The sequence below is a fragment of the Trematomus bernacchii genome, unplaced genomic scaffold, assembly GCF_902827165.1.
Source record: "Trematomus bernacchii unplaced genomic scaffold, fTreBer1.1, whole genome shotgun sequence".
NCBI lineage: Eukaryota > Metazoa > Chordata > Actinopteri > Perciformes > Nototheniidae > Trematomus > Trematomus bernacchii.
In genome coordinates this window covers 20,768-48,133 of record NW_022987975.1, presented here as the reverse complement: position 1 = coordinate 48,133, position 27,366 = coordinate 20,768, and the positions used below count along the sequence as shown (strand labels likewise).

General features: G+C 40.6%; 1 protein-coding gene and 1 long non-coding RNA gene across 3 annotated transcripts; both read right to left on the bottom strand.

The window, feature by feature from the left end:
• LOC117471941 lies at positions 1-27,366 on the bottom strand. 2 transcript variants are annotated; one of them, XM_034117170.1, is made up of 8 exons: positions 27,273-27,366; positions 26,575-26,892; positions 26,180-26,452; positions 3,222-3,308; positions 3,102-3,130; positions 2,570-2,626; positions 810-877; positions 1-563 (listed from the first exon to the last, which is right to left on the bottom strand). In XM_034117170.1, exons 1-8 carry the CDS (start codon positions 27,322-27,324, stop codon positions 539-541), a joined length of 909 nt encoding a protein of 302 aa, XP_033973061.1. In that variant the 5' UTR covers positions 27,325-27,366; the 3' UTR covers positions 1-538. The 2 variants fall into 2 exon arrangements, with proteins under 2 accessions (XP_033973061.1, XP_033973062.1); XM_034117171.1 differs by lacking the exons at positions 1-563; positions 810-877; positions 2,570-2,626; positions 3,102-3,130; positions 3,222-3,308 and adding exons at positions 24,126-25,395; positions 25,565-25,593; positions 25,689-25,781.
• LOC117471942 lies at positions 13,566-16,785 on the bottom strand. Its single transcript, XR_004554844.1, has 4 exons — positions 16,641-16,785; positions 13,956-14,047; positions 13,834-13,862; positions 13,566-13,595 (listed from the first exon to the last, which is right to left on the bottom strand). It is a non-coding gene; the product is annotated as an uncharacterized LOC117471942 (long non-coding RNA).

The window sequence follows — 27,366 nt, the reverse complement described above, 5'->3', positions numbered from 1 at the left end:
TCGGGAGAAAATGTTTACTTATTTACATGTACAAGCAACTACAGGTGAAACATGCTTTTAAAAGTCACAAATAAATGAAAATATCTCTTAATTCTGGAACTACAAGGCAACAGGTGTATAATTTGCAGGACAATTCTTGCGGAAAGCAAGTATTGAGCATAATTTCAATACTGCAATTAATGGTTAAACATTTGACTCACAGTGTGGTACATATCCCATGGTTAACTTAGCGGACAAACCCCCCCTTCTGGACAAAACAGTTTTTACAGCACAGAAAAAAGGACACATACTAAGTTAGAGTATAAGCATTGGATATAAAATACTGAATAAGATTTGGAGGCATTGACAATTTCCCTACAATAAAATACATTGCCACTAAAGCAAATATAAAATGAGCGTATTCTGGTTAAATTCAACCCCACCTCACTCTGAGAATAAAAGCTGCCTTTTCATAAATGTTATGTATTATTTTGTGGGTTGTCGACTGTGGCATAGAGGGTATCTGCATCAGAGGGGGGAGCTTTCACCGTGCTGTAGGTCACTTGATCTTCACCAACCGGAAGCTAGAGGATGTAAAAGGAAAAGAGAACACACATTACAAAACAGGACATTACACACAACATGATGAAAGAAAACACCAACGTCTAATGAGGAAATACAGTCACAAAGAAACCCAAAACAACAAGCAATGGCTGGCAACTCCCAGATCAGACATTTCTAATAATTCTGTGGGTTTTAGGGGAAATTAGAGACTTTTTTTAACATTAAAAACATGACTTTCTATACCAACACGAATACAGACAGCTTACCTGATCTGACTGTTGGTATTCTTGGTGTGGCTGATGGAGGCGTAGAAAACACCATCTTCAGGTTCAGCCTACACAGAGAGGACAACATAATGATTGACATTTACAGGTGGATTTAACTGACTCACACTCACAACAATATTCCAGTCTATTTTATCACACTCACCATTTAAAGAGGACATATAATGCCCATCTTTAGGGTCATATCAGTATGTAGTGTCTCTACTTTAAAGAGTCCTCTCCTGCTGATGTTCAGGTGTATATCAGTATGTAGTGTCTCTACTTTAAAGAGTCCTCTCCTGCTGATGTTCAGGTGTATATCAGTATGTAGTGTCTTTACTTTAAAGAGTCCTCTCCTGCTGATGTTCAGGTGTATATCAGTATGTAGTGTCTTTACTTTAAAGAGTCCTCTCCTGCTGATGTTCAGGTGTATATCAGTAGTGTCTCTACTTTAAAGAGTCCTCTCCTGCTGATGTTCAGGTGGTATATCAGTATGTATTGTCTCTACTTTAAAGAGTCATCTCCTGCTGATGTTCAGGTGTATATCAGTATGTAGTGTCTCTACTTTAAAGAGTCCTCTCCTGCTGATGTTCAGGTGTATATCAGTATGTAGTGTCTCTACTTTAAAGAGTCCTCTCCTGCTGATGTTCAGGTGTATATCAGTATGTATTGTCTCTACTTTAAAGAGTCCTCTTGCTGATGTTCAGGTGTATATCAGTATGTATTGTCTCTACTTTAAAGAGTCCTCTCCTGCTGATGTTCAGGTGTATATCAGTATGTATTGTCTCTACTTAAAGAGTCATCTCTGCTGATGTTCAGGTGTATATCAGTATGTAGTGTCTCTACTTTAAAGAGTCCTCTCCTGCTGATGTTCAGGTGTATATCAGTATGTATTGTCTCTACTTTAAAGAGTCCTCTCCTGCTGATGTTCAGGTGTATATCAGTATGTAGTGACTCTACTTTAAAGAGTCCTCTCCTGCTGATGTTCAGGTGTATATCAGTATGTATTGTCTCTACTTTAAAGAGTCCTCTCCTGCTGATGTTCAGGTGTATATCAGTATGTAGTGACTCTACTTTAAAGAGTCCTCTCCTGCTGATGTTCAGGTGTATATCAGTATGTAGTGTCTCTACTTTAAAGAGTCCTCTCCTGCTGATGTTCAGGTGTATATCAGTATGTAGTGTCTCTACTGGGACATGTCTCCATACTTTAATGTTCAAAAAGCTCTTTTTCTCATACTGCCTGTGCTGCAGCACCTCTTTTCACCCTCTGTCTGAAACCAGAGCCCAGTCTGGCTCTGTTGTGATTGGTCCCTTAGAGATGTCCCCCCCCTTAGCCTATCACGTATAATGTTTTGGATACACTGGCTAATAAAAGCGCGAGTGTTACATAGTGATGTCACAATGTTCCTGAAGTTAACAAATGAGTCCTACTTTGGGATTGTAGCCTTTGCAGAACATTTAATTGGACAAAAAAACAATGTACCACACTACAGGAAAGAAAAAGAAAAAAAAAGCATAAAAGGGCCTCTTTAAAATTATATAAATTCTGGCAAGTATTTCAAGTTATTTTCAAATGATGTCAGAAAATGTTGAGTTTTTTCACGGTGTCTCGACCTCTGACACCCCTATGACATCATGTTCTCTTGTTAAGTCAAGGTACATCAACTAACTTCCCTTTTACATTTTATAGCAAATTATCACACTCTCAAGACTGTTATCTATTAATAATTTGCAGAATAAACTCCTGTGGAGTGTGATCTCACCGTGTCCTGACAGCTTTCCGGAGCAGACTGAGTCACTGCAGGGTTTGAGGTCAGCATCTGCACACACACACACACAGTCCAGTTACATTTAGTCAAAAAGCATGTAACGGTTACATTAATGCACATGTTTCCATCAACACCTGTACAATGTAATTTAATGCATGCATATCACTTTGTAAGTTGCCTGTTCCTCACCCCAGGTAGCTTGGGGTGAAAAAACAAGTTCAACTCTAATCCCATCCGTCTTTTCATGCCAGAAGGTAATCAAATGAAACAATAAATATATGCTTGAATGCTTATAATGCATCATTGGTGGATTTGACTGCAATTCATTGTATGGTTTACTCACACATCAATTATTCAGTTTGAATGAATGAATTTACTTTTTGTTGCTGTAATCACTTTTAGTCAATCCATTGCATGACCCATTGTTCTCTTTTAACAATTGTACAGACCCACAAAATGCAGTGGTTTATTGTTTAAAAAAATATATTATTTAAATGTATAAAATCAATTCAGTTTTTTAACTCACGATGTGGTCATCCATTTGTGTTGCGTTAGCTGAAAAGACAGAGAAGATTTTAGTTTCCTTAGTGAGCATTTTGGTTTATCAGAACTTTTTGTGGATAAAATAATCTGTGAATGTAATCACCTTTAGATTTCCTCCATCCCACAACAGCAACAACTATTATCAAAAGTGCTGCCAAACCCACTGCAACAACGATGTACAACCACACACCTGAAATATAAACATATCACTTATTGGCAGCAGCTATGTGTTTTGACTAAAACAAAATGTTTTTTTCCTATTAAATCAACTGTATATTCGTACAAGAGTAATTCTAAAAACTAAAAACAATTGTATTTGCTTTTTTCATCAGTACTATGTGATTTTAAACATATTCTAGCACATTTTCTCACTCTTGAAGGTAACATTTTGTCTTGTGTAGCCAGTCACGTTAGAATTCAACAAATCATATTTTTTCGATGTGTAAATAAAATGTGAAGTCTTAAGGGTCGCGCTGGCAGAGGAGGAAGTAACTTAAACATCTCAACATGTTCTCACCTGAGGATTGAGGGCTGAAGAGAAACACCTGTACGTCTCTTGTGTTCTTATCAGTTACTTCACAAGTAAACAACTTCAACCTTGATGTGTAACTATAAAGAGAAGTCGGAAATGTCACAGAGGCAGAGCAGAGAGACTGTGATGTCTTTATATCTCTGTGATCTTTATCCACATCTTGACCCTGAAGCAGCCACTTCACTGTGAGTTTAAACCGTTCATATGCACCACAGAGCAGTTTAACGTCACCTCATCATTGTCCTGATGTTCAGTCACTGAAGATGGAGATAAACAACAAGAGTCAAATTAACTTAATCACTGTAATTATTGTAATGTTTTAGAGTATTGTTCAATAGAGACAGTTTGAAAACACTATGATGTAAATACTCACTGTAACAACAGACAGAGAAAACAGGAGAGTCTGGATATTGTTGTTCTCCTGATCTGAACTGTCTGCAGAGTGTAACTACCAGCATCCTCCTCTGTGACCTTCTTTATACCCAGAGAACATGTATCCGTAACACTCAGTCTGTCTGCTTTAGCTTTGGCCCTTGCTGAATGCCCACCTTTAGCCAGCTTGCTGTTGGTTCTCTTGTTAAATGATTAAAGAGCCATGTAGTTCCCTCACAGTTCCCCATTGCATTGTTACAAGGCAAAGTGACTTCAACTCCTTCTTTGACAATGAAACGCTGTTGGGTTTACCCCTGAGAAGACAAAGACAGAGATAACTTTAAATAAATATGGAAGTGGACTGCAGTTAAAAGGGCTTTCTGTAGCGAGCACTTAAAGTATTTACAACACATTCACACGAGACAAGAATACAAGGAGGTCCAATATCTTTCCCTTAATTCTCCGAGCCACATTTTCCCAATAACAGGCCATTATAAAGATATTGTGAGTATGGTTTTTTAGCAAATAGATTATCGTCCTTACAAGAGTTCAATAAATCACTATGGTCCAAATAAACAAACTTAGCTGTCTGAGTTAAATGAAGGTTAGATAATGAATGATTATAGCATTGTTAAAATAAAGTGTGTGATGTCACCTATCTATACATATTATAAACATCCTTACCTGTAATCTGAAGCAGTAAAAACATCATTTGAATCCATCTGATTTCAGCCATCGTGATTCTCGGTCTCTCTTGCTCGCACTTTCTCAACTGTGAACGCCGGCTTGAGAAATACATCTACTTCCTATGGTGTGAACTTCCTCATGAGGACACTCTTCTCTCCATATGAGGAGGTATTTCATATTTCTGATGCCGTATAACTAAAGCAATTTGTGCTCCGAGCTTAAAAAGTGAAATAAAACTACATTTCTGTCTGTAAATAATACATAATTAGTATTATTGTTAATAGCTAGTACGAGACATTTTCTGTATAAGTTATTTTCATTGACTTCATTTTTAAATGTTATATTTATTGTTACAGTATGTCGTATTTCTGATAGTAATAATAATTATAAATATTGGTATACTATTGTTAATAGCAATGAGTATTACAAAACTTTATATTTCAAGTTATTTCTGTTTATTTGGAAAGAAATTGACAAGAATACAAACAAAAAAAGCCGAAACCTTGAAAGGTAACACTAGGTCACTGAGATCAATACATTTCCTGACATCAAGTCAACAAAGGAGCATATCATATATATTCATGCCCGGCGCCGTGGGAGGGCCAGGGAGGGCCAGGCCCTCCCATTTGACATTCCTGCCCTCCCCCAATAAACAAGTTTTTTATTATTTATCAATTTTTTTTTTTTAAAAGATCTTTATTTTTTAATTATAAAAACTGAACTTTTATGCTACGATGTATGTGATGTCAGATAGTAACTAAAAAAAAAAAATCGCAGGCTACGTCAAATAAATTCATGTGTCTGTTGTGATTTGTGATTCGTCCACATTTAGACCAATCACAGCGTCACACTCTGCCGCCTATTCTGGATTTGTTTATTGTGCATTCTGTAGACTCCCATTTCTGTTTGAATTACAAATGGACATCAGAAATTGGCTTAAAAGGTCTAAGGATTTATTAAAACGAAATAGCGATGAAAGAACTGCAGCCGATGGTGCTGCTGGCGACCCTGCACCTGCCGTTGCGCAGCACGCCTTAATGTCACAAGCTTGACCTCGGCAAACCCCGGGGCTGAGTTAGCGAGCCCAATCCTTGACTCATCAAGGCGGGCGCCACCAACGCTGTCCTCCGAGGCACAGCTCCTTGTGCCCCTACCATCACCCAGGCGCGCCGGGATTCATTTTAGAAGTGGGGGGGCCAAAAAAGTGCGTGTGTATGGCCCAATCCCAAACTACGCCCGACACACTCCCCCTCCGTGACGGAGTGAACTCCGTGGAGTGACACATGAGGCTCCCTCCTGTCAGATGGAGGGAGACAGCGGCAAGCTTTGGGACAAACTCCCCTCTCTCCGGCAGAAACAGGAAATGCCGTAACTACAACGGTTTCAAATCAGCATCTCTTTGACAAAAAATGTAAATTAATAACTCAAATAAAACTCCAAACATCTTTAATTGTGTTACTTTTTTGTAAAGCTCTTTTAGTTTTAAACCTTATGTTTATAAGCTTATTAGTTTTTGCAACAGTCTGTAAATATACACAACTTTATAATAAAATGCACACAATTACCTTTTTCTAGACTAAACACAGGTAGCCTATGATCCTAAGTTAAAAACATATGAGGTTATCATGAGGTTGTTAACATCGCAGTTTATCAGTGGGTTATTGATTCTGCGTCAGTCTTAGGACAGTCATACATTCCTATGAAGTCTTCATGGACAACATAATCAGCTGATACCCATCGTACAGTCAGAGACAACTGTTCATGGAGGCTTGGGCACTTTTTCCAGTTATTAACTCCGGTATTAACAAAGCTATCATCTCCACATTTTGAGAAAGTTACAAGCCGTTTGACAGCAGCAAATCTGCATATTTCACAGAAGGCCCGTTTAGTGGTTTTGCAAATAATTAACCACTCTCTGTTTTTGTACCATTCTGCGTTGAAGTACCTTTCTCTTTGCCCAGACGATCTAGCGGTCTCCTTTTTTTCGACAGTTAGCTGTACAGCTTTACCCGCCTCAATGTCCCGACAACATTTCGTTTCGGTTCAACGATGGCGGTGGGGGTGGCGGCGGCGGTTTTGACAGTCTCTGCGGCCGCAGAGCTGCTGCTTTTGGGTTTATCTATTCTGGCTTCGCTGGTTCTTCTATGATTGATGAAGGTCCAGGCTCCGGAGAAGTGGATGTCAGGGATGTGACTTTCCAGTTGTTAAATGTAAGTTTAGATTGACTGTATTTAGTTTTCTTCTGCGCTGGTTCTTCTGACTTGTTTGCAAGTGTATCTATTCTTTCTATCTGGTTAACGGCTGACACACACAGAACAACGTAACAAATAAAGTAAACAACGTAACAAATAAACAAATCTAAGCTTTTTTATTGGTTGTAATTTACATGGATACATTTGAATGGTGTGACAATGTCCTATTTGATTGGGTTAAAATTTACATATTCTTCCTGTTATGTCTGCCTGCTTTATTTTACCTAATGCAAACCTGCTCCATCGAAATCAGTCGCATTGACGCGAATACATTTTGAGTTGTATACACTGTTGGAAAGAGGAGATTCCTAGCTTTCTAATGATATCAGGATAGTTTTTGTACTCCCAAATATTAAGCAAAATATGTCACATTATATAATGACTGTTACAGAGTCATCATTTTGAGAAAAAGGCCTTTAAAGTTTCCTCTTCTCTGGAAGCGGAGCAAATGATCAAAGTAGTAACGGAGGGAAGATATTTTCGTTTGGATTACTGGTCTGGGGGAAGCCCGCGAGTGTGTGTATACGTGTTTGTGTATTTTTGCGTTTGTGTGTGTATTGTGTTTGTTTCCCGGGGAAAACACTCACAAGAAACACCGGCTGTTCTTATGCGTGCTGTGACGTTAAGTTACTCCGGTCTCCGCTTGTAATTATGCCGTTACAAGCTTCAAAGTTGTATTTATCATCTGAATTTGCCGAAACAAGTTTAATATTCTGAAAGCCAAGACTTTGTTTATTTGAAATCAGATACAAACAAACTGTAACGGACCCTGCCGTGTTTATATGATTACTATACGCCTTACATTCATAATTTCAGCAGAGGGAGGGGAAGCGGCGCTGTGGAACAGCAGAGTGGCGAGTGAGAGGCGAGCTGTCATCTTCCCTTTACAAGCTTAAAAATGCCTGTAGCTAATGAGATTGAATATAACAATAACAAATAACAAAATATACACAGCTAGATCAGATCGCGTTTTAGATGCGACTTTAGAGTAGAGGGGAATTATTAAAACGGGATTTGTACAGTGTTCTGCGGCATCCGCCGCTGCGAAAATGTAGGTTAGGGCTCAAAAGTGGGGGGGCCAATGGCCCCCTGGCCCCCCCGCTTCCGGCGCCCTTGCCATCACCACCTGCGTTGCCACACCCTGTACCACACCCGCCAGCATCCTCCTCCTCCGTGCCGGTGCCTCCACTACAGACGCTACCTTGCAGCACATCAACAGGTACTATTGGTACGCTCAAAGACCAAAGCCCCAGATGATCTTGGGGTTAATAAACCCAACAGGTGAAACTGGATCGTTATTCAGAGAGATTGTTTTCAGGAAAAGCACACTGTTGCCACTGCATGGTACAACAACAGACCATGGCTTGAATATTCGCTAAAAGCAGACGCAGCCTTTTGTTTCCCTGTAGACAGTTTAAAGTAAATACGTCTTCATCTGATGCGGCTTTTACTGTCAAAGGTTTTTGCGACTGGAAACCCGCATTACAGACTGATAAAGGACTGCTAAGACATGCCGCATCAAAATAACACATTTCATGTGAGAGTTTGTGGAGAGAGAGACAGATACGCGAGGAAACAAATAAGGACATTAGTACTTTGGTGCCACAGATCAGCTGGCACGGAACCGTTATTACGTGTCAGCTGTCGTTGATATTATAGCTTTTTAGCTGTCAACCAACTCCCTCTCAGAGGTGACCACGATTCACTCCACAGCATGTCCGAGTCAGGCAGTGGGCTCTTCCTATCGCTGTTTGAGTATACGCTGCACAAAGATGCAGAGTTGGCCTTGCTGTTTGATATATATTGTGCCGCAGGCCCGCAGCACATGACGGTTTTGTGTGTGCCCTCCCATGAAAATCATATGCCCTCCCTTTAGATTTGTTCTGGCGCCGGTATGTATATATTATACAATTTTGTTTTATAGAGAGGCGAAGTCCCGCCCTTCTTACTTCCGACCCATGGGACCTTATTTCGAAAAATTATGTATTGAAGTCAATGGGGAGAGGAAAACGTATCTTTCGATCCCGTTTGAATTGTGCCACGAATTACACATATGATGTTTGTCAATCTTAAAAATCATTTCCATGTCAAAAAAGTCACAGTTGTCGTTAAAAACTGTTGAAATATCAAGACTATGAAAATACGCAACTAGAAAGACTACAAATCCCAGAATCCCGGTCCCGCATGCTGGCTCTTACGAACCGACTAACTCCCCTTGTGTGTATGTACAGCTCTCAACATGCCCAGACTTGGAGTGATTTTCACCTCTTTTAATACTTTTTCACCTCATTCTGAAAGAAAGAAGTGAAATGTGCCAAGTGACGGCCGTCTTGGTGTTGTGGTGCGAGACGGGAGATGTAGTCATTGAGCGGTTTCACACAAAAAAAGTGTTACTTCACAGTTTTACAACACATTTTTTTTTTTTTTTACTTATCTTTTAAATTGACAAACATCATATGTGTAATTCGTGGCACAATTAAACGGAATTGAAAGATAATCTTTCTCTCTCCATTGACTTCAATACATACTTTTTCCGAAATAAGGTCCCATGGAGGTCCACCGGAAACGGAGGGTCTTCGCCTCTCTATAAGAAAACAACACATAGCTGACTCCACATCTACTTTCTACACTCTGATACAGCACCCCCTCCTGGGCAGAAAGGCTTCTTACAGCAATACATCCTGAAGATGTTCATAAAAATAGATGTAACTGATTATATGTTAATTTAATAACCCAAAAAAAGCTACTTTCATATTTACACACTAACAATAACAACCATACAGTATGCAGATGAGCTTCCTTCATATATCAATAACATTGTCTTTTTAATCTGGCAAGAGCATTGGATTATGTACATTTATACAAAAGATATTCAATATTCTGCAGGATTTTAACTGCGGAGACAATTTTTCCCAAAGGTATCAATGAATATCAGTAACACAGTGAGTGGATTTCTAGTTAAAGGGCCTCACAGAATAAAAAATACTTGGTTTTCAATGTGAAATCAATGTTTCGACATGAGCTGTAACTGTCACCGCTTCTTTTGTTGGTTTGTTGACTGGTAGCGTAGAGGCTACTGGGATCAGCGGAGGCTCCAGCAGAAGAAGAAGAAGGAGCTTTCACCGTGCTGTAGGTCACTAAATCATCTTCTTCATCATCTTCCTTACTCTGACCCTGGGAAACAAAAGGGAACAGCAACACTCATTAATGGCACAACATGATGTGACACGGCATAATTCAAGGTGAAAGAAGACAGTGCTAAGAAACCTGACATTAAACACAAAATAAATAAATCACAAAACAACAAAACCTACAAAACACAACATAATGAAAAAAGGTTGATCTCCTGATTTTCCCAGTAGCGCCTTCAGGAGTTTTGCCATTTGTGTGTTTTTTACAACAGTTATTAAATGTATTTCCGAAATCCATAACATGCGGCTCTCAGGATGAAATGGGCCCTTTAGCTTTTTTAATCAGAGCCATCTGCTGGTCAAAATATAGATTTCAATACTGCCAATGCCCATCAGCAAGTCTGTGCTTTTGTGTTTATTTTATTGTACCTTTATTTAACCAGGATAGGTCTCATTGAGATAACAAATCTATTTTTCAAGAGAGTCCTGGCCCAAGAATGGTTTACAGCACAGTTACAGACCATTTTAAAAAACACAATCACAACACAGTCATACACCAAGTTTAGCCAAAGCATTTACAGACACAGCTTCCTGCTTCAAGGTCAGTTAGAGTAGCTTCTAGTGTGTTTACTGAGACCAGCTCTCTGAGTCTCAGCTCAGTTTGAAGCTGGCTCCATGCTTCAGGAGCAGCGTAACTAAACGCCCTCTTCCCCAGTTCAGTACGGACTTTTGGTTCAGTTAATGCTAGTTAGCAAATGTTAGCATGCTGAGATGCTGATCTAAGATAGGGATCATGGCAAAGATTACACCCGCTTATCAGTAGCTAGTTAACATAGTCATAAAGTGTTATGGAATGAGTCAGCATTTTAGCACTTCCTAGGTTTGCTTGTTCCTTTTTAGTGTGTGTGTGTGTGTGTGTGTATGTGTGTGTGGTGTGGTGTGTGTGTGTGTGTGTGTGTGTGTGTGTGTGTGTGTGTGTGTGTGAGTGAGTGTGGTGTGTGTGTGTGTCTATGTGTGTGTGGTGTGTGTTGTGTGTGTGTGTGGGGTGTGTGTGGTGTGTGTGGTGTGTGTGTGTGTGTGGTGTGTGTGTGTGTGGTGAGTGTGTGTGTGTGTCTATGTGTGTGTGTGTGTGTGTTGTGTGTTGGTGTGTGTGTTGCGTGTTGTGTGTGTTGTTTTGTGTGTGTGTGTGTGGTGTGTGTGTGTGTGTGTCGTGTGTGGTGTGTGTGTGTGTGTGTGTGTGTGTTGTGTGTGTGTGTTGTGTGTGTGTGTGTCGAACATTAGCTCCTTAAACTAAGCGTTGGTGACGTGAAATCATGTGACCTTGGTGCAGTTAGTTAGGGGATTGATGCATTTACGCCACTCCTATAAAAGTGGAGTCAATATGGCAGTATTCTATGGGCTCAGAACAGTCTCATAATACACACATGCACACAGAAGGATTCACACTTGTATTTCATGATCCGCAAAAGGATTCACACTTGTATTTCCGGATCCACACTTGTGTTTTTCAATGCACACACAAATGTGTTCCGTTTCATATACATGTAAATAAAATCCAAATACAGAAAAAAGTTTTACATATGTATTTTTGATCCTCACATATTTGTTTTCCGTTTAAATCCCTGAACCTGCCAAACACAACCCGCTTTCTGTGCATGGATCGCTGTGCATTCGTGTGTGGGTTTTTTGAGACTCCCCTGACGGTCACCCGATTCGTACTTGTAATTTTTTCTATCTATAGCCAATCAGATGTCTCCTCAATTCTAAGCCAATCACATGAGCGCGCCCCCACGAGGGTAGATTTCTTGCGTTCATGTCACTTCATATACGCATTTTGCGTAGTCCGGAGCGAGCAGGGTTTCCGCGGACAGAATTTAATTTTACCGGACAAATTTGAAACTTACCGGTCATGTTTCAATAATAATAATAATAAGGAATTGTGTAGCAGCGTTTCCGTTAGGTAATTACCGGGACTATGACCGGATAATAACACGGGAGTAAGGATCATCTCTTTTCCTCTCTCCCTCCCTCTCTCCTGCAGCCCGTCAGTTTCTCATGCAGCTCGCTAAAACTTCACTCGCGTTTATGTCCATATCGATCAGATCCAGCTCTCCCTGATTGGCCTTTATAGAGAGCACCGATCAAACCTATTAAGAGTGAATATCGGCCGATAATGACGGCGGGCTCCCCCCCGTTGACAGTTTCACTGTCTAGCACTGGCCTTCGTAGTGCACTGATCGATTAGGCTAAGCTACCTGTAGCTGCTCCCTCCCACATCACAAACAACTTCATACAGACATAAATAAAGCAGCTGTATTCGCCATACAGGAAACACACATTTAAAACAGTTTTTGCCTGCCGTTTTGTGTACACAAGCATTCATTAATGGTTCGGAAAGTGGCACTGTACCTTAATAATATAAAGGCTTGTATTTGCGTGCATTTCCTGCTCGGAAAGTGGCAATGTACTGAGAGTGGAGGTGGGTGTCCTGAGATTAGCGCCTGCAGGCAGGCTCCATGGACCTGTCAGCTCCGGACAGCGCAAAATGCGTACATGAAGCGCTCCGTCATGAACGCAAGAAATCTACCCTACGTGGGGGCGCGCTCACGCTTAGAATTGAGGAGACATCTGATTGGCTATAGATAGAAAAAAATTACAAGTACGAATCGGGGTCCCCCGTCAAGGGAGTCTCAAAAAACCCACACACGAATGCACAGCGATCCATGCACAGAAAGCGGTTTGTGTTTGCAGGTGCAGAGGTTTTAAACGGAAAACAAATATGTGAGGATCAAAAATACATATGTAAAACTTTTTTCTGTATTTGGATTTTATTTACATGTATATGAAACGGAACACATTTGTGTGTGCATTGAAAAACACAAGTGTGGATCCGGAAATACAAGTGTGAATCCTTTTGCGGATCATGAAATACAAGTGTGAATCCTTCTGTGTGCATGTGTGTATTATGAGACTGTTTCTGAGCCCATAGTATTCCAAGTCCAAATACATCACTCTGCAGAGCACCTGTTGTCACTCTGCTAGCATTATGGATGAGAGATTAGCATGCTCCATGCATTAAGCAAAAACAACATCCACGTGTGCTTGTTTGTTCCTTCACTTCTAACACCTGTGCAACCCATCAAACCTCACCTGGGCTTTGCTGCTGGTGTTCTTGCTGCTGGTGTTCTTGCTGCTGGTGTTCTTGCTGTAGCTGACGGAGGCGTAGGAAACATCCTCTTCACGATCCGCCTACACAGGGAGGACAACATAATGGTTGCAAGTCAACATTTCAGTTTAGCAGCATCATTGTACTTCTCTTTTTCTCTGTGGCAAAGGGAAGTTGAACCCGTTTAGAGAAACACAATCAAACAGCGCTTCTCTTACCTGCTACATTTAGGAGAACAAATATAGATTGTAGTGGGTGTAACTCTGCGATGGGTGTGGTGGAAAATCTCACCGTGTTTCTGGACCTGCTGAGTCACTGCGGGGTTATGGCCCTGTTCCTGCACAAATACACTCTAGTTAAAGTTTGACATTCATATCAATTGGATACTTATTATGTGTGCCTTGCTGTTAATGCATATCCACGTGCTCTGCTTCTTGAGCTAATTTCTAAGTTTGATTGTAGACTGTTTGGCATGGTCAGGTAGTGCCAATGCAACACGATGAGTACTGTTTATTTTAGAACCACAGTCACTTTAGTAATAGGAAGAACAACAACAAACAAGGGTTAAAACTCACGATCCTGTCATCCACACGTGGTCGGTCCCCTGAAAAGTCAAAAGAGTCAACTTTAGTTTCCACAGTAAAAATTCTGGTTTATCAAAGTCGTATTGTAACATTTCATTAGTGAATGCTCTCACCTTTAGTTTTCTTCCATCTGATGACCGCCACAATGACTATTAAGAGCGCTGCTAAACCCACAGCCGCAACGATGTACACCACCACATCTCAACTGGAAGGAGAATAAAACGTTAGGTATATATTCAGCTGCAGTCTTAAAACATACTTTGCAAAATGAATCAGTTTCTGTTAATACAAATCTTTAGTTAGCACATCCATCATGTATTCATTGACTGAGTCTTCATTTGAATGTCTTTCAAAAAGCATTACGTTGTTAAAGAGGAAACTTTCTGCACATTTTCAGGTGTATATCAGTATGTAGTGTCTCTACTTTAAAGAGTCCTCTCCTGCTGATGTTCAGGTGTTATCAGTATGTAGTGTCTCTACTTTAAAGAGTCCTTCTCCTGCTGATGTTCAGGTGTATATCAGTATTTAGTTGTCTCTACTTTAAAGAGTCCTCTCCTGCTGATGTTCAGGTGTATATCAGTATGTAGTGTCTCTACTTTAAAGAGTCCTCTCCTGCTGATGTTCAGGTGTATATCAGTATGTAGTGTCTCTACTTTAAAGAGTCCTCTCCTGCTGATGTTCTAGGTGTATATCAGTATGTAGTGTCTCTACTTTAAAGAGTCCTCTCCTGCTGATGTTCAGGTGTATATCAGTATGTAGTGTCTCTACTTTAAAGAGTCCTCTCCTGATGATGTTCAGGTGTATATCAGTATGTAGTGTATCTACTTTAAAGAGTCCTCTCCTGCTGATGTTCAGGTGTATATCAGTATGTAGTGTCTCTACTTTAAAGAGTCCTCTCCTGCTGATGTTCAGGTGTATATCAGTATGTAGTGTCTCTACTTTAAAGAGTCCTCTCCTGCTGATGATCAGGTGTATATCAGTATGTAGTGTCTCTACTTTAAAGAGTCCTCTCCTGCTGATGTTCAGGTGTATATCAGTATGTAGTGTATCTACTTTAAAGAGTCCTCTCCTGATGATGTTCAGGTGTATATCAGTATGTAGTGTCTCTACTTTAAAGAGTCCTCTCCTGCTGATGTTCAGGTGTATATCAGTATGTAGTGTCTCTACTTTAAAGAGTCCTCTCCTGCTGATGTTCAGGTGTATATCAGTATTTAGTGTCTCTACTTTAAAGAGTCCTCTCCTGCTGATGTTCAGGTGTATATCAGTATGTAGTGTCTCTACTTTAAAGAGTCCTCTCCATGCTGATGTTCAGGTGTATATCATTATGTAGTGTCTCTACTTTAAAGAGTCTCTCCTGCTGATGTTCAGGTGTATATCAGTATGTAGTGTCTCTACTTTAAAGAGTCCTCTCCTGCTGACTGTTCAGGTGTATATCAGTATGTAGTTCTCTACTTTAAAGAGTCCTCTCCTGGCTGATGTTCAGGTGTATATCAGTATGTAGTGTTCTACTTTAAAGAGTCCTCTCCTGCTGATGTTCAGGTGTATATCAGTATGTAGTGTCTCTACTTTAAAGAGTCCTCTCTGCTGATGTTCAGGTGTATATCAGTACTGTAGTGTCCTCTACTTTAAAGAGTCCTCTCCTGCTGATGTTCAGGTGTATATCAGTATGTAGTTGTCTCTACTTTAAAGAGTCCTCTCTGCTGATGTTCAGGTGTGTATATCAGTATGTAGTGTCTCTACTTTAAAGAGTCCTCTCCTGCTGATGTTCAGGTGTATATCAGTATGTAGTGTCTCTACTTTAAAGAGTCCTCTCCTGCTGATGTTCAGGTGTATATCAGTATTTAGTGTCTCTCTACTTTTATAACGATTCCTCTCCTGCTGATGTTCAGGTGTATATCAGTATGTAGTGTCTCTACTTAAAGAGTCCTCTCCTGCTGATGTTCAGGTGTATATCAGTATGTAGTGTCTCTACTTTAAAGAGTCCTCTCCGCTGATGTTTCAGGTGTATATCAGTATGTAGTGTCTCTATCTTTAAAGAGTCCTCTTCCTGCTGATGTTCAGGTGTATATCAGTATGTATGTCTCTACTTTAAAGAGTCCTCTCCTGCTGATGTTCAGGTGTATATCAGTATGTAGGTCTCTACTTTAAAGAGTCCTCTCCTGCTGATGTCAGGTGTATATCAGTATGTAGTGTCTCTACTTTAAAGAGTCCTTCTCCTGCTGATGTTCAGGTGTATATCAGTATGTAGTGTCTCTACTTTAAAGAGTCCTCTCCTGCTGATGTTCAGGTGTAATCAGTATGTAGTGTCTCTACTTAAAGAGTCCTCTCATGCTGATGTTCGAGGTGTATATCAGTATGTAGTGTCTCTATCTTTAAAGAGTCCTCTCCTGGCTGATGTTCAGGTGTATATCAGTATGTAGTGCTCTACTTAAAGAGTCCTCTCCTGTGATGTCAGGTGTATCTCAGTAGTAGTGTCTCTACTTTAAGAGTCCCTCTCCTGCTGATGTTCAGGTGTATATCAGTATTGTAGTGTCTCTCCTGGGACATGTCTCCATGCTATAATGTTCAAAAAGCTCTTTTTCTCATACTGCCTGTGCTGCAGCACCTCTTTTCACCCTCTTGTCTGAAACCAGAGCCCAGTCTGCTCTGATTGGTGTGTGTGTGTGTGTGTGGTGTGTGTGTGTGTGTGTGTGTGTGTGTGTGTGTGTGTGTGTGTGTGTGTGTGTGTGTGTGTGTGTGTGTGTGTGAGAGAGAGAGAGAGAGAGAGAGAGAGAGAAAGAGAGCGGTAGAGCTTCTACCTTTCTTTTCTCCCTCTTGATCTTTTCTCCCTCTTGGTATCCCTCCTTTTGGTGAGGATTTCAATTAAATAACAAAACACAACAGGATACAAACAAACTTAATATCAGAAGACAACAAATGAGACGGTAATAAAATAATAAAGTCAAATGTACCCCCGTTTTCTGACACGAGGACTGGGGTCCAGCATCACCACAGCAGAGTTTCTCCAGTCTTAGTAACTGTCCACGTTACACTTCAGCGACTTTTTGATTAAGATGCAAAGAAAATGTCACTATGGATGAACAGGGAGCTGGTCCTTATCTCCACGCCACTCTGATAGCCCTCGTACACCCACTTCACTGTGTGCTGACACTCATTGTATTTCCACACAGCGCAGAACAAGGGTGACATAATCATTGTCCTTATTCTCAGTCACTGAAGGTGGAGATAATGTGAGAGAAAGACAACTAGGAGTATAATAACTTTACCACTGTAATTATAATTATTGTTATAGTATATTGACAGTAAGAGAGGAAAACATTATGATGTTATACTCACTGTCAATAACAGACAGAAGAACCTGAAAGTCTGGACCTTGTTGTTTTCCTCCTGATTTTGGGAAACTGTCTGCAGGTGTAACGACCACGATCCTCCTCTGTGACCTTCTTTATAAGCAGAGAACATTCTTCTGTAACACTCAGTCTGTCTGCTTCAGCTTTGTTAATCCCATCTGTACTTATCTTCCCAAGATGAATCAGCTCTATTGTTGTTCCCCCTTCATAACGATTGTAGATCCAGGTAGTACTGTTACATTTGTGCTGAGTTAAAGTTTCTTTAGGTCATGTATGTGTTCTTCATCCTTACCTGTAAACTGAAGCAGCAGTATCACCACTAAAGTCGTATTAATCCGTCTCAATTCAACCATCGTGTCTCTGCGTCTCTGTCTCTCGCTCTCACGCCCTCAACTGACGTCTCTGAACTAATGACTTCTGTAGAAGAGAGAAAGATGCACTTCCTGTTTTAAATAAAATGTCACTTCCTTTTTGTGAGTCCTTTTTTAAAATCACTCTTTTAATGGATGAATTGGTCAAAAGCAGATCAGCTTTTTATCTCTCTGAATGTTCAATGCTCAAACAACAGATGTGGTTCAGAGTGGATATAAAAGACACATTTAACAACATTAGCTCTAGGGTCAAAATGATAATAATCCCACAGAAGGAATATTTATAGTATAATCTGAGACCTGAGTGTTTACTCGCCACCACCCACCCTAACCACATGACATTCCTGTGTATCGTGGTGTTTCAGAGTCTCATACTTCCGTCTATAATCACAACCTGTATTCACACAGTGCTTTTGAAATGCTATTCCACATTTCCAAAACTTTCTGGGGATAGTATTTGCAAATTAAGAACTAATTCTCAATGCAATGGGAAATTGAAGAGACAACAAGGAGCAAAGTGAATAAAAATGCACAGAAAATATTAACGTTACTACAAACTTGCCTTCTGACTAACTTTGCTGTATGAAACCTTCAGACACACTGATATATCCTGATAAGGAGATTTTGTTTTTTAGTATCAATTAATTCAATGTTTTTCTGCATGTCATTCGTGGCAATCATGATGTCCTAAATATACAAGAGTACTTTTCGTTTTAAGGAAGTTAGTTGCAACTACATTTGACAAATTGAGGCTTAAAAATATGAGATAATCTTCAGTGTGGTTAGCTATGAATCTTCCAAAACGTTCAAATACCTTGTCCTGGACATAGTTTCTACAGTATAAACTGTGCAACAGTACAGTAGGCCCACACAAACTGCAGAACACTGGTGCTTTGGGAACACTCAAATGATTTAATTCCCATTTAAAATCAGGAGACTAAATATGAACATTATATGTGTGTGTGTGTGTGTGTGCGTGTGTGTGTGTGTGTGGTGTGTGTGTGTGTGTGTGTGTGTGTGTGTGTGTGTGTGTGTGTGTGAGAGAGAGATGGAGATCTTTAGGTTTAAGGAAGGCAGAGGATGCCCTCAACAGGCCAGTTAGAGAACTACAACATCTGGAGGAAAAGAAGGAAATAAATTAAATAAACAAATCGGGTTGGTCCGGTCCAAGGTCTTTAACCAACAATTTCTCTCCCAAACTTCTCCTTTCAAAAGGATTTGATAGTAGTGCTTGGACGGAATTGGGTGGGGACCGAGGTCCGGAGTCTCCACCTGCACACGCAGCCATCCTCATCAACTACTGTAGCGTCACCTTGGATACGATCCAAACAACTCACAGACTGCATCGGGCGCTGAAATTGGCGCCCTATGACCATCAGATCTGACGACACTGATTGGCTGAAATTATGTTTCGGCGGCATAGTTTACAGATAGCAACAGTCAGCAATGTGTTGGCTGCTGCTGCTCTGGCTGAGGGCTCCTTTCTTAGTGCCCAGACGAGAGAGGGGTTGCGGTCGAATAGTCCAAAAATCAGCGCCTAAATTCTAACCCTATCGTCTATTCCTTGACCTCTGAGTGAAACGTCATGGGGTTAAGGGATAGTGGATAGGAGAATTCAAAAGGATTTAGGAGAAGAGACTGCGGCACTTTAGAGAATCCGACTGCACTTTCACTATCCGACGTGTTTATGATGCGCCAGCAGAGGTCATAAATGTGCGCCTGCTGCTGTGGGGAAACTATGGAAACTACAGTTTTCTATACAGCGGACTACAACATGGATGTTTAATAAGAACGAGGGACTACTGTAAACTCATCTAGAGACTCTGCACCGTGCTCTGATGCTGTTGTTTTATGCTTTATGAACGGGGACAACAGAGAAACATATTCTTCATGACCAAAGTTGGAATTGAAATAAAAAAGGAAAGTGAAACTTATGCTCGTCACCCTCTCCCTCCGGTCCACATTAATACAAATGATCCCAATACGTATGACTGTATGAAAAGATCTTAAAATCAATACAAATGTATTTATTATAAACGTTAGTCCTTAACATCTATCACTGTGTATATCACCATTCAAACATCTTTTAAAAGTTGAACAACCCCCACACAGCTCAGTAAAGACTGTGAAATGTTGACTTTATTTGATCATTTCAGTAAAAACTAACGTTCATATTTCTCTTTTTGATTATAATACTGATGAACGTTCAAAACAAAGCACTTTGGCAACTTACCACATACGTTTTAAAATGCTTAATAAGCACTGTAACTTTCATGATATCATTTCTCGTTCATAATCGGTTGTTTCCCGTGAACGGCCGACTGATTGTGTGATGGCAAATACGGCGGCCGCAAGGCATTGTGGGGCAGCATTTTCTCCTCTCCTTTCGGTTAGGGAGGTCCAGTGGTTCCTAAGCTAAAGGAGGTTATAAAGGAAGTTTGAAACCTCCTTTCCTTTCATTTAGAGAATTCGAACGGCACTTATCATGGCTGCCACTGAGGGACTTCCGGGTCATTTCACTCCGTTAGGAAGGTTCCTAAGCTAAATGGACTATTCGACCGCAACCCATGGTAATGATACACGCTGCGGCCAGGCAGGAAACATGTGACTTATCAGTAACTTTAGACATCGTAACACAATTTTAAACGAGATTTTATTGTAGATTATACATTTTACTGATACCAACTATATAATATTTACCTTGTTCATTACAAATACAAATTATATATATTTTTTTAATATATTTTTTAATTTGAATGACAATCAAACATGTGGGAAGAGGGGGGGGCGGCGCCCCTAGCGCCCCTATGGGCCGGCCGCCACTGCAGACATCTCTTTTCCAATGTAAGTCAATGGGAAAAGGATGTTGGGCCCAATGATGTCACAGACTGATTACCAAAATATTACCAACACATCAGCTTCCCGACGCGCGGGGATAACATACTGGACCATGTTTATTCCCCTTTCCGGAATGGATATAAGGCTCTCCCTCGCCCTCCCTTCGGCAAATCAGACCATATCTCACTACTGTTGTTGCCTTCGTACAAGCAGAAACTTAAAAGGGACAGACCGATTACAAGAACAGTACAACGATGGAGGCGAGGAGTCAGATGAGGCACTGCAGGATTGCTTTGCATCCACGGATTGGAGTGTGTTTGAGGACAATAACATCAACACACACACGGACACTGTCATCTGCTACATTGGGAAATGCATCGATGACGTGGTACCGAAGGTTTCTGTACGGACATTCCCAAATCAAAAGCCCTGGATAACCTGCGATGTGCGCAGCAAACTGAAAGCGCGCACTATCGCGCACACAGCGGGAGATTTGGAGGAGTACAGGAAGTCTAGGTATGATCTCCGGAGAGCAATTAAAAATGCAAAGAGACAGTACAAAGAAAAGGTGGAATCTGACTTCAAAGGCTGTAACACTAGGAATATGTGGGCGGGACTAAGGACAATGACTGACTACAAAGGAGCAGCGGGGGGTGCTGCGGGAGTGTCTGCGTGCGCATCTCTCCCAGATGAGCTGAACAGTTTTTTTTGCACGCTTTGAGAGCAGCCGGGCTGTGGAGGTACAGAGGGACCAGGAGCTACACTGCCCTTTTGTTTTAAATAGGGCAGATGTGTGTACATCCTTTAAAAGGGTTAACCCACACAAGGCTCCTGGACCTGATGGCATCCCTGGCCGTGTTCTCAGGGTGTGTGCAGTTCAGCTGGCAGAGGTGTTCACAGACATCTTCAACAGGTCCCTGTTGCAGTCTGTAGTCCCCACATGTCTTAAACACTCCACCATCATTCCTGTCCCCAAAAAGACAATCATCACCTGCCCCAACGACTACCGCCCAGTAGCACTCACCTCCACCGTAATGAAGTGCTTTGAGCGGTTAGTCAAATCATTCATCACCTCCTCCCTCCCTGACTCTCTGGACCCCCTGCAGTTTGCCTACAGAGCAAACAGGTCCACTGACGACGCCATAGCCCTCACCCTCCACACTGCCCTCTCACACCTGGACCCGAAGAACAGGAACACATATGTGAGAATGCTGTTCATTGACTACAGTTCAGCATTCAATACCATTGTGCCCTCCAAGCTGGCCATCAAGCTCAGAGACCTCGGACTCAACAGCGCCCTCTGCGACTGGATCCTGAACTTCCTGACGGGCAGACCCCAGGCAGTGCAGGTGGGAAACATCACATCCTCCACCTTGATTCTCAACACCGGTGCCCCTCAAGGCTGCATGCTCAGCCCTCTCCTCTACTCCCTGTTCACCCACGACTGCGTGGCCACACACAGCTCCAACACCATCGTGAAGTTTGCTGATGACACGACCGTCATCGGCCAGATCACAGAGGATGACGAGACGGCGTACAGAGAGGAGGTCGAAAACCCGACATCTTGGTGCCAGGAGAACAACCTCCATCTCAACATCAGCAAAACAAAGGAGCTGATTGTGGATTACAGGAAGCAGCAGGGAGAGGGACACGCCCCCATCGCCATCAATGGGACTACGGTGGAGAGAGTCAAAGCTTCAGGTTCCTTGGGGTCCACATCACTGAGGACCTGACATGGTCTCTTCACACCACCACCATCACCAAGAAAGCTCGACAGCGGCTCTTCTTCCTCCGCAGGTTGAGGAGGTTCAAAATGGATTCCAGGATACTCTGCAACTTCTACAGGTGCACTGATAGAGAGTATCCTGACTGGCAGCATGACGGCCTGGTACGGCAGCTGCACCGACCTCGATCGTAAGGCTTTACAGAGGGTGGTGAAAACTTGCACAGAACATCACCAGGACGGAGCTGCCATCCATGGAGGACCTTTACTCCCAGCGGCTCAGGAAGAAATCACTACGGATTATCAAAGACCCCCCATCACCCCAGCCACAAACTGTTCTTTCTGTTGCCGTCTGGCAGACGTTACCGCAGCATCCTGGCAAGGACAAGAAGATTCGGAGACAGTTTCTTCCCGCGGGCAGTGAGACTGTTAAAAAATTGAACTGTTGAAACAACATCAAACATTCATCTGCTACTCAGTAGTATGTATCTAATACCTAATATATATATATCATTCCAATAACTTGTATATAGACTCTATTGCACTATTCCACATCATAACTTTATTTCATTTTATAACTATTATTATTTTTGTATTGCTCATGCTCTTATTGTTATTATGTTATTATGTTGCATTGTTGGAGAAGCCTGTGACATAAGGTTTTCAACTACATAATTACTCTGTAACTATGTCAGATTGACAATAAAGAACCTTGAACCTTGAGACTGACACAGAAGTTGTAGTACCACCTTTTGGCCATTACCAAACATTTGTTTCAACGTCCGTCACACTTCCTGGGGTCTTGCTATGCTCATGCGGATGATTTAATTTAGGTCATAGTTCATGATATTACCAATGTTTCTGACATGTTGACTTTTGAAAGAAAGGGATTTGGGACATCTGAATAATATAGTGGGAGATTTTACAAAGCTTGTGTGAGCTTGGGGTGTAGTGGTATGTTGTAGACAAGCACACAATCAATCACAATATTGAATATTCTATGTGGTTGGCTTTGTGAGCATATCCTCTTTTAAACTCTGAACGTCTCTTTTGTCAGAGTGTAGTCGTATTAAAACTTATGGAATAGATATTAATAATAATAATAATAATTTCAATTTTTTATAGCGCCTTTCTAGGAACCCAAGGACGCTTTACAATGGGAGATAAAATAACAAAACAACCAAATAATAATAATCACACAGATACAGGTTGAAAAAAACAGGTTGCTGGGTACTGCATTTTAGCTGGGGTCGAAGGCCTGAGTGAACAGATGGTGTTTGAGTTTTTGTTTGAAAGGGTCCAGAGAGTCGGCCTTCCTGATAGCAGAGGAGAGAGAATTCCAGAGGGTGGGGGCTGCGACACTGAAGGCTCTGTCGACAAGTATTTCAGCTTGGATGGAGAGCAGCCCTGTGTCGGAGGACCGCAGCTGACGAGAGGGGGTTTAGGGCTGGAGGAGGTCAGAGATGTATGCAGGGGCTAGGGAGTGGAGAGATTTGTAGGTTAGCAGGAGGAGTTTGTACTGGATGCGTGACTTGACCGGGAGCCAGTGAAGGTGGATGAGGGTGGGGGTGACGTGTGCGGGTGAGGAGCCTGGCTGCAGAGTTCTGGACGCCTGTCCAGGGCTTTGCTGGTGACCCTGAACAGAACTCCGTTGCAATAGTCCAGGCGAGAGGAGATGAAGGTATGTATTATTATTAATTGTTTCAAACTAACACATTTTTGCAATTGTCACTAGTGGCTTTAGGCTTATTTTGTTACTAAGCACACACTGCTGTTTTTAAATTAAGGTCAAAGTTCACAACCTTACCATGTTTATGACTTGTCTGTATGAAGAATTTAGGACACCTGAATAATGAAAGTGAGAGACATTACAAAACTGAGCTCTTGGGAGCATGTTCAAGGTTCAAGGCTTTTAATAGTCATACGTACATAGCTACAGTGTAGTCATGACGATGAAAATATTAAGTCACAGGCTCCAACAGAGCAACACAATAAAACAGAAAAACAGAACAAATAGTGCAAGTAAATACAAAAATAGAAATGGTGAAATAGTGAAATAGTGCAATAAGAGTCTATATACAAAGTACATGTAAAGTTTGAAAACAAGAGTTTCCCGAAACGACCTTTGGGGAACTCCACATCCTTTGTCCGTGCATCCTTTTGGTACCATTGAAATATTCTCTATCTCTAACCTGATTTGAAGCAAACTGGGAATGTGTCTGAAATGTGAACAAGAAACTTCTCTGGATTCTGTTACACAGAAATAATTAGAGTCCGGTTTGGTGTGGGACAGTAACAACAGTAACATCAACAAAGAGCTGTGTGAAATTCTGCATCCTGAATAATTCAGTTTTGCAGAATTTAAGAAATATCTAATGCAATAAAGAAATAACCTTCCACATTGCATGAGTGAGTATTAGGAACTTTCATTTACAGATTATATAATTCTCAGTTATAATATAGAATTAGTTTAGGCTGGAAGCTCATTCAAATCCTAACAGTAACATGTACAAAAACAAATTGATCTAATAACAAACATGTTTATAGCAATGCAATAAATGAAAAGCTATTCTTTTTTGTGCACAAAGAGATTTAACATAACAATAATGTAATTGTTAAAATGTCTAAGTAGAACACTATGTATAGTTACATTTGACAACAACAAAGAAAAACATTCAGGATAATGTTACACGTTTTTGGCATTTTGATAAAACTATACTCAGTAATAATGAAGAGACTCTATTGAAGCTGAAAGCTCATTGAAACCTGTGTGTGTGTGTGTGTGTGTGTGTGTGTGTGTGTGTGTGTGTGTGTGTGTGTGTGTGTGTCTAAAGCTTAACCTGGAAAAAGAAAGGAATAAAAACGTATTATATTAACTGTTTTGAATGTGAGCTTTAAACTGACGTTTTTCAACATTTAAGGAACTACTCTCGATTACATCACAAGTTTTGGGCAATCTTTTTTCATAGATTATTTAACTATTACTTATCGTTAAAAGACTTAAAGTCAATTTAAACCCAGACAAAGAAAAGTGAATAAAACGTTTAAAACTTGAAAAAAACGTCATTTTTTCTTTATAAAGTTGAAGCCAATTTAGACTTACTTTTTACAACAAATAGGAAACTACCTAATATTATGTTACTCGTTTTTTTAACTTTTCTTTATGAGTTTGTTTTGATGTTGAGCTTGTTGATCAGTGGAGTCTGATGGAAGCAGAAGGTTCTCCAACGTTTTCATAGGTCACTACACCTTCATCTTCATCATTATGCACCTGTACAAATAAACACAACACACTTGAGAAACTGATATCAAATGGAAGAAGTGAATCACCTCTTTTGCAGCAATCACTAACATAATAAATAATACAATTAGTACTGTTTCATTCTTATTGTAAAGACTGAAATACTAATAACACAAGCGTTGATTATTCAGAAACTCACTGCATTATCATCCGTCTGTGCTTTGTTCCCTGAAAAGACAAGAAAGAGTAAACTTCAGTTTCAAGTCTCAATCCGGCTTTATCTAATATTATTTAAATAAAATGACTTCAGTGAATGTTCTCACCTTTAGCTCTCGTCCATATCGTGACCGTCACCACAATTATTATGAGCGATGCTAAACCGACAGACACGATGATGAGCCTCAACCAATCTGGAACTGAGAGAAAAAACATTTAAAATATTTCGGCTGCAGCTTACTAGACCATTTCAAATCCTGCGCCTCAAAGAATTCACATGTTTTCTTAATATTTATTTGGTCTGACATTTATAATGTAGGCTGCAGAAGGAGTCAGAGAGATGGATGTTAGTCACTACCTTGTCCTTGGGGACCATTACAGAGATATACAAACACATTTAAGTTTAACATCTGACGAAACTTAATGAGACATAATTATGTAATCCTTAAACTTAAAATCATCAAATAAAATCAAATATACCCCGTTTTCCGTTAGAATTCAACAAATCATATTTTTTCGATGTGTAAATAAAATGTGAAGTCTTAAGGGTCGCGCTGGCAGAGGAGGAAGTAACTTAAACATCTCAACATGTTCTCACCTGAGGACTGAGGGCTGAAGAGAAACACCTGTACGTCTCTTGTGTTCTTATCAGTTACTTCACAAGTAAACAACTCAGACCTTGTTGTGTAACTAAAAAGAGAAGTCGGAAATGTCACAGAGGCAGAGCAGAGAGACTGTGATGTCGTCATATCTCTGTGATCTTTATCCACATCTTGACCCTGAAGCAGCCACTTCACTGTGAGTTCACACCGTTCATATGTCTTCACAGAGCAGAGTAACGTCACCTCATCATTGTCCTGATGCTCAGTCACTGAAGATGGAGATAAACAACAAGAGTCAAATTAACTTAATCACTGTAATAATAATTATTGTAATGTTTTAGAGTATTGTTCAATAGAGACAGTTTGAAAACACTATGATGTAAATACTCACTGTTAACAACAGACAGATAAACAGGAGAGTCTTGATATGTTTGTTGTTCTCCTGATCTGAACTGTCTGCAGGTGTATTGACTAGCATCCTCCTCTGTGACCTTCTTTATACCCAGAGAACATGTATCCGTAACACTCAGTCTGTCTGCTTTAGCTTTGGCATCTTTGTGAATCAGTCCACCTTCAGCCAGCAGTGCTGTTGGTTCTTTTAAATGATTAAAGAGCCATGTAGTTCCCTCACAGTTCCCCATTGCATTGTTACAAGGCAAAGTGACTTCAACTCCTTCTTTGACAATGAAACGCTGTTTGGTTGCTACCCCTGAGAAGACAAAGACAGAGAAATAACTTTAAATAAATATGGAAAGTGGACTGCAGTTAAAAAGGGCTTTTCTGTAGCGAGCACTTAAAGTATTTTACAACACATTCACACGAGACAAGAATACAAGGAGGTCCAATATCTTTCCCTTAATTCTCCGAGCCACATTTTCCCAATAACAGGTCATTATAAAGATATTGTGAGTATGGTTTTTTAGCAAATAGATGATGGTGCTTAAAAGGGTCCAATAAAATCACTATGGTCAAAATAAACAAACTTAGCTGTCTGAGTTAAATGAAGGTTAGATAATGAATGATATAAGTAGCATTGTTAAAATAAAGTGTGTGATGTCACCTATCTATACATATTATAAACATCCTTACCTGTAATCTGAAGCAGTAAAAACATCATTTGAATCCATCTGATTTCAGCCATCGTGATTCTCGGTCTCTCTTGCTCGCACTTTCTCAACTGTGA

Coding starts and splice junctions, on each gene's coding strand:
- LOC117471941 (XM_034117170.1), bottom strand. CDS start 27,324: ATGGCTGAAATCAGATGGATTCAAATGATGTTTTTACTGCTTCAGATT. Junction 26,893..27,272: donor TTTACTGCTTCAGATTACAG/GTAAGGATGTTT, acceptor TTGTCTTCTCAG/GGGTAGCAACCAAACAGCGT. Junction 3,131..3,221: donor GGGATGGAGGAAATCTAAAG/GTGATTACATTC, acceptor CTGTCTTTTCAG/CTAACGCAACACAAATGGAT.